Source organism: Urtica dioica, chromosome 9 (assembly GCF_054948205.1).
Source record: "Urtica dioica subsp. dioica isolate 48M chromosome 9, U.dioica_male_clone48M_v1_H2, whole genome shotgun sequence".
NCBI classification, from domain to species: Eukaryota; Viridiplantae; Streptophyta; class Magnoliopsida; order Rosales; family Urticaceae; genus Urtica; species Urtica dioica.
Genome location: NC_142764.1, coordinates 16,090,106 through 16,101,029, shown reverse-complemented (window position 1 = coordinate 16,101,029; position 10,924 = coordinate 16,090,106). Strand labels below are relative to the sequence as shown.

General features: G+C 35.5%; 2 protein-coding genes across 5 annotated transcripts; one reads left to right on the top strand and one right to left on the bottom strand.

Annotated features, from left to right (window-relative positions):
* The first annotated feature begins 4,318 nt into the window (after positions 1-4,318).
* On the top strand, positions 4,319-8,963 carry LOC149385310 (malonyl-CoA decarboxylase family protein). 3 transcript variants are annotated; one of them, XM_089625974.1, is made up of 15 exons: positions 4,319-4,674; positions 4,778-4,878; positions 4,984-5,074; positions 5,145-5,271; positions 5,369-5,552; positions 6,201-6,345; positions 6,442-6,532; positions 6,745-6,803; positions 6,879-6,956; positions 7,315-7,398; positions 7,741-7,922; positions 8,008-8,136; positions 8,324-8,396; positions 8,504-8,674; positions 8,764-8,963. In XM_089625974.1, the coding sequence occupies exons 1-15, from the start codon at positions 4,582-4,584 to the stop codon at positions 8,785-8,787; spliced, it is 1,632 nt and encodes a 543-aa protein (XP_089482100.1). In that variant the 5' UTR covers positions 4,319-4,581; the 3' UTR covers positions 8,788-8,963. The 3 variants fall into 3 exon arrangements, with proteins under 3 accessions (XP_089482100.1, XP_089482099.1, XP_089482101.1); XM_089625973.1 differs by having other exon boundaries at positions 8,504-8,680; XM_089625975.1 differs by lacking the exon at positions 7,315-7,398 and having other exon boundaries at positions 8,504-8,680.
* Positions 8,952-10,347, bottom strand: RBCX1 (Chaperonin-like RbcX protein). 2 transcript variants are annotated; one of them, XM_089625977.1, is made up of 6 exons: positions 10,077-10,347; positions 9,850-9,944; positions 9,609-9,726; positions 9,464-9,480; positions 9,321-9,383; positions 8,952-9,229 (listed from the first exon to the last, which is right to left on the bottom strand). In XM_089625977.1, exons 1-6 carry the CDS (start codon positions 10,225-10,227, stop codon positions 9,155-9,157), a joined length of 519 nt encoding a protein of 172 aa, XP_089482103.1. In that variant the 5' UTR covers positions 10,228-10,347; the 3' UTR covers positions 8,952-9,154. The 2 variants fall into 2 exon arrangements, with proteins under 2 accessions (XP_089482103.1, XP_089482102.1); XM_089625976.1 differs by having other exon boundaries at positions 9,066-9,229; positions 9,609-9,729.
* Positions 10,348-10,924: the final 577 nt, after the last annotated feature.

Sequence of the window (10,924 nt, the reverse complement as noted above, 5' to 3'; positions counted from 1 at the left end):
GTAGTTGAAGATAGTAGGAGAATAGATTATATGACAAGGTTGTGAGTAAATAATGTGAACGAGGTGATATTTATAGTAAAAAAAGGTTTACATCAACGGAAGCCACTGGAATGAACATTTCCGTACCCTTCCACTGATTTTCGCTAGTCCAGTGGAAGGAATAATTCCTTCCATACCCTGCCACCAGAAGGAATAATTTCGTCCCACGCTTTCGGGCAGAAGGAAGGAAGGAATTTCCATAGCTGCTCTGTGCCATAAGCCCAGGGTTATTTACGCGACACGTGCAGTACGAGGGCTTGTCACGTGGGTCGCGTTAGGTTGTCCAAATCACTTATCGAGGGATTCGATTATGACTTTTGTTATGGTCGCTTCTGTCGAAACAGCTGAGACTAAAGCTAATTGGGGAAAGACAAGAAATGCAAAAGTCACGGCGAGTTCGTAAAAAGGATGCGGGGGAGATCATTTCCTTCGGAACCGCTTGGACTAAGGTTAATTGGGACAAAAATTTGAAACATGAAAGCCACGATGAGTTCGTAAGAAAGACGATCAGATGGTGCTGGTAGTCTCTGTCTTGGCTTTTTCCTCGTCGGAGAGTTGATTTCGGCATTCGTCATCTAAATGAGACAAAATAAATGAGCTAAGAGGGCGCAAAGGGATTGTCTCCAATGTTCAACATTCGTCCGGGGAGCTAAGTGAGGGGGTAGGGAGCTCACCTCATCTCTAGAGAGTAGAGAAATGAAGTGATGAGTAAGAATGTGTATTTTGACATTAGTTTGCTTTCGGGAGAAAAAAAATGTGAGAGTTTCTCTAAGTTTAAGAGAACTTACCTCAAAATGGTGATAAAAGATGGTATATATAGAGGTTTGGGTGTGTTGTGTAATTGGTATGACATGTGGGTCCCACTTGGTTGGAGAGATGGTAGAGGGATCCTCGGATTTGGGTGATTCTGGCAGAGGTGTCCTCGAGTTTCGAGGGTTCTGGCGGAGGAATTCTCTGATTTTGGGAGTTCTGGTAGAGGGATCCTTGGGTTTGAAAGTTCTGGCGGATGGATCCTCTGATTTTGGGAGCTTTGGAATGATCCTTTGATTTTGAGATTTTGGCGGAAGGACCTTCTGGTTTTTCGATCTTTGGCTGAAGAATCCTTTGGTTTTGAGGCTATTGGCGAAAAAAACTCCTGGTCTTGAAGCTTTTTGCGGAAGAATCTTATGGATTTAGGACCTTTGGCTGGAGGATCCTTTGGACTTGAGATTTTGGCGCAATGACCTTCTGGTTCTTCGACCTTTGGCGGGATGATCCTTTAGCTTTGACATTTTGGCCGAAGGATCTTCTGGTTTTAGGTCTTTTGGTAGGAAGAGCATTTGGTCTTGACATTTTGGCGGGTATCTTCTGGTTTAGAGTTCTTTGGCAGGAGGATCATTTGGACTTTATACTTTGGCGGAAGGATTTTATGATTTATCGGTTTTGCTTTTTGAATATCATTTTTCTCGTACGAATAAACGATGCCATAACAGATAAGATATGCATTAACAATAAACCACTAGTTTTCCTTTTCAAAGCTCTCACTGTATGCCATTTTTAATCCAAATTTATTCATTCATTTAATGCGCAAAAGGAAATAGAATGTTGGTCCAATTTTGCTTTCCTTGAGAAGACAAGCAAAATAACAATGTGAAAATAAAATTTAATCTATTAATGTACAAAAGTCGTATAACCCCAAAATACCCATATACCTCGTTGATTTATTTTTATTTTTCAAAATTTCATAGAACATCGACAATATAATATTTCCAACCTAGCAATTCATCAAAGTAGGGTATATCGAAGCTCATTTTAATGGTCATGGTCTTGCTTCCCTCCTAGCATGAAAATATATCAAATCGGATAATGTAGGGGGTTTCTATTCTAGAAGAATTACATCAATATATAGTTTACCATACACGTGTCTTCTTAAATACTCGTTGGAATTGGAGATCTCTTTTAACCATCAGTTAAGACTAATACTTATACTTCGATAAAAAAAAAAGACTAATACTTATACAAACTATAAACTATATACACACATGCATAGTTGTTCAATTACTTAAATAAATAAAGAACTTATTAATGATCCCACACATATTAAAATAAGTGGACCTACTTAACAAATTTGTTTTGTTAGTCCACATCTATTGCCAATCACTTTAAGATTGAGATGAAATCAAATTTATTTATATATTTTTAATGAAAAACTGCAAGTCGTTTGGAGTCCATGTCAGATCTACTAGGGCTTTCAAGTATAATTTAAATTGTACTTTTGTTTACCCTTGTTTATAAGTAAAATTAAAAATTTAAAAATAAAGAATAATGAACCGGATTTTACCATCTAGCTAGGTAGTACGTTGCAATTGAGCCAAGGCAAGTAAAAACTAAAGACTCGACTTTGACATAACAAAAGTTTATAAATATTTTTATATCTGATAATATTTTCCTGTTTGAACCTTGAACCCTCCTTCCGAAATTTTATTATTTCCTCAATTTCTTATTGCTTCATGTATTTACGTGATTTTCCTTAAAAAGACTAACTGGCCCCACCAATGGTAATTTGCAATGAAAAAGAAAATACTGTTGTGAGTATCATCATCCTGTTCCTAATCGTAGCTACGGTTGAATAATATTTAAATCGAGCATTAGATGGTTAAAAAGTAAGGTTATATTATGATTTCATGTAACATGTTAGCACTAAAGCAAAAAGTGGCATGAAAATATAGACAGAGAAAAAGGGGATTATTTCTGATATCTTTCCAAGAAGAAGAAGAAATAGAAGATCACTCCTTCAATGATTTGAGGTCAGAGTTACAAAAAGATGGTCAGACTTCTGAAGTACCAAACTTTTGAGGTCTGAGTTGGAATATGATATTTTGATATAAATATACTTTACACAATTAAACACACACCAACCTTTAAGCTGTTTGGGCTTGCCGTGATAAATTTCTTTATTAATGGGCCTCAGTGTACACAAAGAAGGCCTCACTCAAGCCCTCGAGATTTGAAGTCTAGTTTGGCATTCGTACACGTGAACAATATGTGTTATTTTGAGCTCTATTTAACTTTATTTACTATTTGTAATTTCATTTATATATATAAAAAAATTGTTTACCGTTTGAAAAAATGCTAGTTTTTAAAAGATTTAAAAAGTCGCTATTTTGGAAGTATTCCACCCTGAAAACCATTATTTTCTTAATTTTCCCACATATGTTTGTAAATCGTATGAAGTTAAGGTCTAAGATTTTTCTTTTAAAAAAACTCAGCCGTCAAAGGTCTCTCTCCCCAAGATTGTGTGTGGCGACCGGAGAGAGTCTCCTCGGCGGCTCACCACAAATCTTGGGGAAAGGGACATTAATAGAACCATATCGTCAAAGGGTGGTGTTGACGGAGGTAGAAAACATGCAATCAAATCTCATGATGGCGATCAGAGATGGTGGTGGTCAAGAATATCATTGGTTTCTCTCTCTAGTGGTGTTTTGCTTCCTTGTCTCGTCAAATTTTCTTTTTACCACTGCTCAACTAAAGGTGACTACCGAGTTTAGTCTTGTCATCGAGATTTGTTGTAATAATTGTTTTGTTTAATGATGTTACAATTTGTTTGGATGTTTATTGCTTAATTTGCTTTAAGATTGAGTTATTGTTGGATCAATAATAAAGAGTATCTCCTTTATAAATCATGTTACTCACCGTTTTTGTCCCAAGATAGTTCGGGTTAATCTCCCTTGTATATATGTTTTTTTGTCTCGGTCGCTTGATAATGCACATCGATTGTAGAGATGTTTCTAAAAGACCCATCGACATGTTGCTTCTAAAAATTAATTTTCATTTTTAATTGTTAGCAACATTTCGCTTTTAAAGGTGCTATTGCTTCTGAAAATTGTTTTTGTAGTAGTAAGGTTTGTAAAAAAAAAAGTTAACATTTAGTTAAATAGTCAAAATTTTATAAAAATTATAAGCTTAAATATTTTTTTAATCTTAAAATTAAATCTCAAGAAAAATGTCAAGAAAGTAATAAATTACTTGCACACAACGTCAATTTTTTTTTTAAAAGAAGTTAGTGTGCCGAAAAAAAACCTCGACATAAACGATACTATCACATAGTGTAATGATAAAATTTAGGATAAAATAAAAGAGAAATTGCCTCATTTTCCACCAATTTCGTAACATAAATGGTGAAATTTTGGGTCAAATTAATATTTTGGTGGAAAGTGAGAAAATATTACCAAATTGGTGAAAAATGAGACAATTCCTCAAAATAAAATACACATTACACACTAGTGTCCATCTTCCCACCAAAAGTATGTAAAAAAAAAGAAAAAGGAAAAAAAGAAAAAGGAAAAGAAAAGGAAGAACCGGGTTTTCGGACTAATTTGGAACAAGAACCATCGGTACCGCACTACAGCGAGAGGTTCGGTGAAGTTGGGTAAAGAGTCACAGTAAACGGTCACCGAGACATTGACGTGTCAAGTCAGAAATTAAGAGCCCGCTTGGCATTCGACCTCGTTTTCTTTATTGCTTTATTATATTCTCAGTATCGTCGTTTCAATTCCAATAAATATGAACAAGAAAGGGTTGGCCATTTTGATGCGAACCAGAATGAGGCTCAACGATTCATCGTCTTCTAACAACCTCGTTCGTTCTCCTCTCAATGTAACCCTTCGTCCTTCAAATTTAATCTTGAATTTCCTCAAAAAAATCAGTGTTTGTTATTCGATGATATCGTGTGTCTGTGTGTGATTTTGTGCGCAAACAGAGCGTTGTTATGTCCAATTCGGGAGAATCTCGATCAAACGAATGCGTTGTTCAATCTTCTTTGGACGAAGGAAGCGAAAATGGAAACCTCAACGCCTCGAGGTATGTTTGTGCTTTTTTAATAATGAGAGCCTTGTTCTTTTGATGCCATTCATTTGTTTTGATGTTTTTTTTTTTTTTTTTTTTTTTTCAATTTTCTCCGTTTAGGCATTTCGAGCTCGTGCGCGAGTCTATGCACTCAGCTATATCGATGAACAAAACAGAGGTTTTAGATTCTGTGCTTAGTGATTTTTCTGAGGTTAGGCTTTTACGTTGCTCTTGTTTGAATATTACTTGAGTACTTTATCTCACATGGTTCGATAATTTAGGGCTACTTTAGACTCTCTAGTGAGAATCGCCGGAGATTACTCGTTTTGCTGGCCAAAGAGTATGATATCAATCGAACCCGAGTTCGGGAGTTGATCAAACAGTATCTCGGGCTTCCACTTCCAACTTGTACGTTCTGTTTTTTGAATCTCTTAATTTGAAAGACAGAGAAAAAAAAAACCCCGAAGTTTTGAGGATTGACTTGTTTAGGGTTTCATCTTTTCAGGTGACAACGAGCAAGCGAGTGGTCAAGAAGAGGATGGCCAGCTCTCGTCTTTTTATCGTATTGAGCAAAATCTGAGACATGCTCTTAAGCCTATGTATGAAGTTCTGTTCGAGCACCTTAACACTCATCCCGGGGGTTTGAAGTTCTTAACTGTTCTTCGGGCTGATATTCTATACATTCTCGCGTAAGGACATAGTCTATCACACAACCTTGTAGCAGTTGGTAGGATCATATATCTGGTTGATTTTTTCTTCTTCTTTCAAAGAATACAGAAATGACATGCATAATTAACTTTTCTTTTCCCAGCATTGTTTCATGTTATAATGATCACACACATTCGTACATTAAAGCCAAACTCCCACCGATTTCCTTTTACTTTTAGAAACTCCCACCGACCTGTTGGGGAATTTGGAATCAAAGTAATAGATGTACTTTTGAAGACGTTACTTTCCACCTCGAAGATCTCTATGACTATTTTTAGGAGCATTGGATTTTGGATTTCGACTCTTAATTCTGATTTTTCTAGCTTTAGCCTTTCTGTTTTATCTCGAGACTGGCCAAGTGTGATCTAGTTTATATTTTGCTTTGTTCTAGATGAAGCTTTCTTTTCCCCTCTTTTTATAATTTTTTTCAGTTTCTCTTAAAAAAAAGTACATTCATCCATCTCTTCGTACAAATAACCAGACAAGCAACTACTATATTAACAACTACACTTTTCTTGTGTTAATTTGTGTACAAGCTGGTGTATTATGATTTATATTTGCTTGCGTTTAGAAAATTATAGTGTATAAAATTAGATTCTGAGTATTGAAATTGGAAATTTTCAAATCAGAGAGGAAAACTTGGCATCAATGCGAGCACTAGATTCCTATCTAAAGGAGAAACTTAGTACATGGCTCAGCCCTGCTGCTTTAGAGCTTCATCAGATCACATGGGACGATCCTGCGTCTTTACTGGAAAAAATTGTGGCATATGAGGTATATTTATATTTTCCCTGTTCTGCCTCGTGATCTGAGTGTACTATATCAAGTGGTATATAAATATCTCACTATATAATTGCTTGTCTTGTATAGGCTGTGCATCCAATCAGCAATCTAATTGATCTTAAGAGAAGGCTGGGAGTCGGTCGTCGTTGTTTTGGATATTTGCATCCAGCGATACCTGGTAGCAATTTCTTTTAACTGTTCTAACTATAATAATATTGGTTGCTTCAATTCTGCAACTACTTTCTGTTCCTTTTACCGTTTAAAATTGTACTTGGTGGTTTTTGTTACACGTGCTTGGTTGCGTCAGTTCTGCATTCAATTTGTAGAATTACTCCTTTTTGATAATTTTGATATTTTATCGTATCGTTTGGTGTCTGAAATTTCTTCCAGGTGAACCTCTTATTTTTATTGAAGTTGCACTGCTGAAGAATGTTGCTCAATCGATACAGGTACTCTCTCTCTCTCTCTCTCTCTCTCTCTCTCTCTCTCGTGATTCTGATTGAGACAGTACTTCTCTGTGACAGGAAGTTTTGTGGGATGATCCTCCTATACATGAATCTGAGGCAACATGTGCACTATTTTATTCCATCTCATCAACTCAGGTTTTCTACTATTCCTTTTACTATTTAAAGGAATGCATCGATGATCCAGGGTACCTAGATTGTGAATCTGAAATTTATCCATTTCTTTCAAAACCTTGTTTGCTTATTTGAGTGTGCTTATTATGCGATGTGCTTCTTTAGTTTACATGATGGTTATGATTATGGATTTTATTTATTTATTATTTATTAGGAATAAAATTAATGATAAATGGAAATGGACCAGGAGGTTGTTACTTGTTACCTATTATTTTTTATGGTCTTTATAGACGATTGTCATGCTTTTTATTGCTTATTTTCCCTAGTGAGGGCTTGATCTTTAGATGAATTGCTTGATCTTTAGATGAATTGAACTCCGCAGGCAGGCTTATCAGGGATTAATCTAGGAAAATTTCTCATCAAACGCGTGATAACACTTGTGAAAAGAGACATGCCACATATTTCTGTAAGTTCTATGATCTTATCTGAGTCTATGAAAACTCTTAATACTAGAACTTCCTAACAAGTTTTGGCTTAACACAACATTTTTTTGGGAAAATTGCCAAAATAGCTACATCAGTGAGATATTGAACTCCATCAACTTCGATAACTTTACGTCTCTTATCATCTTATCAGATGTGGTTGCCTGAAAGATCAGAACTTTTTCAAATATACACATTTATAAACGAATGTTGAAGGAATTCTGCTATAAAAATGTCAACTTTCTATCCGGTCTTGTTTGAAATAAAACTAACTGATTTTTTCTTAATATTTTTATTTTATAATATATCTTTTTGTTCCTGAACAGACATTTGCTACCCTCAGTCCAATCCCAGGATATATGCAGTGGCTCCTTTCTAAGTTGGCATCTCAAAGAAAGCTTGTTGAAGGAGAAACCACATCACACCCATCAGAAGATGGTTCTGGATCGGCATTTTGGGAGAACATACTAGAGGCGGAAGAAGAAAAAGAGCTTTTGGAGGTTTCTGGGTAAGAGAACGTTTACTCAGCGTGTGATTTTATCGCCCCCAGTTTATGTAGGCTCTAATACTCTCGATGAAGGTTTCTCTCTCAGCGAGTTCATTTCTGGAAATAACGGCATGGATGTGATGCTCAAATTTCTGACTTCAACAAACTACGAGTGGATTTATTCAGCTAAGATCCTTTCGGCACTGAAACCCCCTCTAATGCGACTGTGTGCAAGGTATATCATCTTCATTCCCATGTATATTGTTTTTCAAATGTTTGTATTTATTTGACTATACTTGGAAGGATATATTGTCCAAGCTGTTTGAAACTAGGAACTAAAAAATGTTTGTATTTATGTAATGAACTTCATGTTGATCAGTCTGTCTTTGTGCACTCAAATCACTCGTAATCTGTAATTATAGGTACCTTGTGCAGGAGAAAAAGAGGGGAAAAGCTCTGGATTCTGTAGCGAACTTTCACTTGCAGAACGGAGCGGTGTGTCCTTAAATACGTTCTTATTTTTTCGTAGCACATTAGCTGTATGTATGTTAGGATAGATCAAATAGGAGCGAAGTGATGAAATTTACGTCAACGTGTGACAGATGATTGAACGGCTAAATTGGATGGCTGACCGGTCTGAGAAAGGCCTACGGCAAAGTGGAGGCATGATGGTGAACTATGTTTACAAGCTTGAGAGCATCGAGGAATATGCTCATTCATATTTCAGCACGGGACACACACATGCTTCGGAAAATCTTCAGCATTGTGTTAAGGTACAGGTGCGAAAGTCATCTATGTGCCTTAAGTAATTATTTCGACACTCGAAAGCAATAATCTCACTCATGAAAATGATTCTGTTCAGGATTCTGAGGGGGCGATAAGATAAGCGGATTTGCAACTGATATGGGTTCCCATGGAACACCAATATACAATGTAGAATAGCAAACATGAATTAAGGAAGCAATTTGTAAATCTTTCGGAATAAAGATAGTTGTAAATAAGTGAAAGATTAATATTGTAAGGCATCATTTATCAATAAAAGTCGAGGCTATTCCATTATAATCTTACTTCATAAATTCCGATGGCATCTATATTTTCATGACTGTCAAGATATGTATTGAATATATGTTCACTTTGGTCTTCCTCAAGGAAGTTGATTTTCATGTTTATTTATAAATAATCCGCATTCAGTCTCTTCATATTATAGAAAGCAAAACACCAGAGGAATGGTATGTAATTCTTTCTCTGTATCGTTACTTGTCATTTTCTCCCTGGCTTGTTTCCAAAACATAGTCCCTCATGAGCTTTGTGTTCGCTTCATCAACCATCTAAAATTTAAGAGCACCGGGGAAAAAAATAAATATAACTAGAGCAGACAGAAACTACAGCCAAGGGATACAAAATAATTAGCTCTCTAACCTTGCACGAAAGTCGCTGCAAATTGTCCCACTCGAAATCATTCTTACAATATGCCGATCGCACCTGCATTGAAATTGTCGATGATTCCGAAACATTCATGAATGAAAAATAAACGAACAGACGGGAAGAAAAAAAAAACTGACCTCTAAAATACGTAAAGCTACCTCGATGATCGATGTTCCAAGGACGATAATTTCCCGTCAGAGTGAAGTCGTTTGTAATATTGTGTAGATTATAAGTTCTTCAATTTGAGATGTGTATTAATACAAGAAGCGAAAATGGACATACCTAAGCTCTTGTGCCTCGAAGACTCACGCATCAACTCAGCACAAAACTTGTCACCGTCGTTCAGCGAGTGTTCACTCAAGAATTCCATTAGATCTTTGTACCCCTCAGTATTATAACTCTGCTCTTCAGTGTTGGTCAAATACATGTCCACAAAACATCCCATTATTTATAACTAATTATAATTTAGTAACACATTGATTCGAGTTGTGATAGCATGTTTGGAATGGATAAAGTAAGGAACCTCAAGCTGAGCAGTCACAATCCTAACAGCAACATAAGTGAAAAAATTATGAAGATTACTAGCCCCTTTCGCTTCCGGCGAAGCTTCTCCGAATCCTGTGATTAAAAAAAATGTCATAAATTATAAAATGAAATAAAAAAAGACCAAAAAATAATTAAGAGAGAAAGTTAGTTTTATATATTTATTTTTATTTTTATTTTTTATCATTAAGTATATAGTGAACCCACCAGGGACGTACATCTTTTGGCAGCGGAAGCGAAAGCTCCGGGGAAATCTCTGTTTTGGCTTTGAATAATGATAGTAAAAAGGATTGTAATCTTTGCCTGATCTTCTTGGGAACATGAAAGAGAGCTGATGGATTGCCAATGAGGATTCCATTGATTGTAAAACTTGGTTAATTATGAGACACCACTATCAGTTTATTTTTTTTTTCAGCTCAAAAAATCTCTCATCACGTTATATAAGCTATATACTATCATCATGTATCAACTGTGTGGACCAGATAATTTGTAACTGATATAAATCGAGCTTTATAGGATTTTTTTATTTTATTTATTTATTATTATTATTATTATAGCCATGAATTACAAGCAGCCATTGAACTATTTGGCTGAATTAACACGATGTAAAGCACGGTTTTACGCAATAAATTGACTATTTGTTAAAACAAATTGTCCAACATCTATAAATACATAGAATTAAAATTCGTTTCACTATTTTATGCAAAAGTAAAATTTAAAAGATTTTGGAAGATTTAATTTCTGTTTACGTCTAAAAACACGGTAATAGGAAATAATAATATCGTGTAGATTATTTTTCCGTTGATCTAAAAATACGGTAAGAGCGTCTCCAAAGCGAGGTGCTAGAGATGCATGGCAACACTAATCCCTGAGCATTGTGAGTAATATTGATTGCTTAATAATTTGGGCATCCATGGTTCTCTTTGACACGGGACACCGATGTTCACCGCCTTTTAAAAATTTTAAATAACAATTAGAAATACCTAAGTAAATAATTACTCTAAAAAATTTAAGTAAACAATCAGCTTATTTTTTTTTTTAATATTTAACCTAGT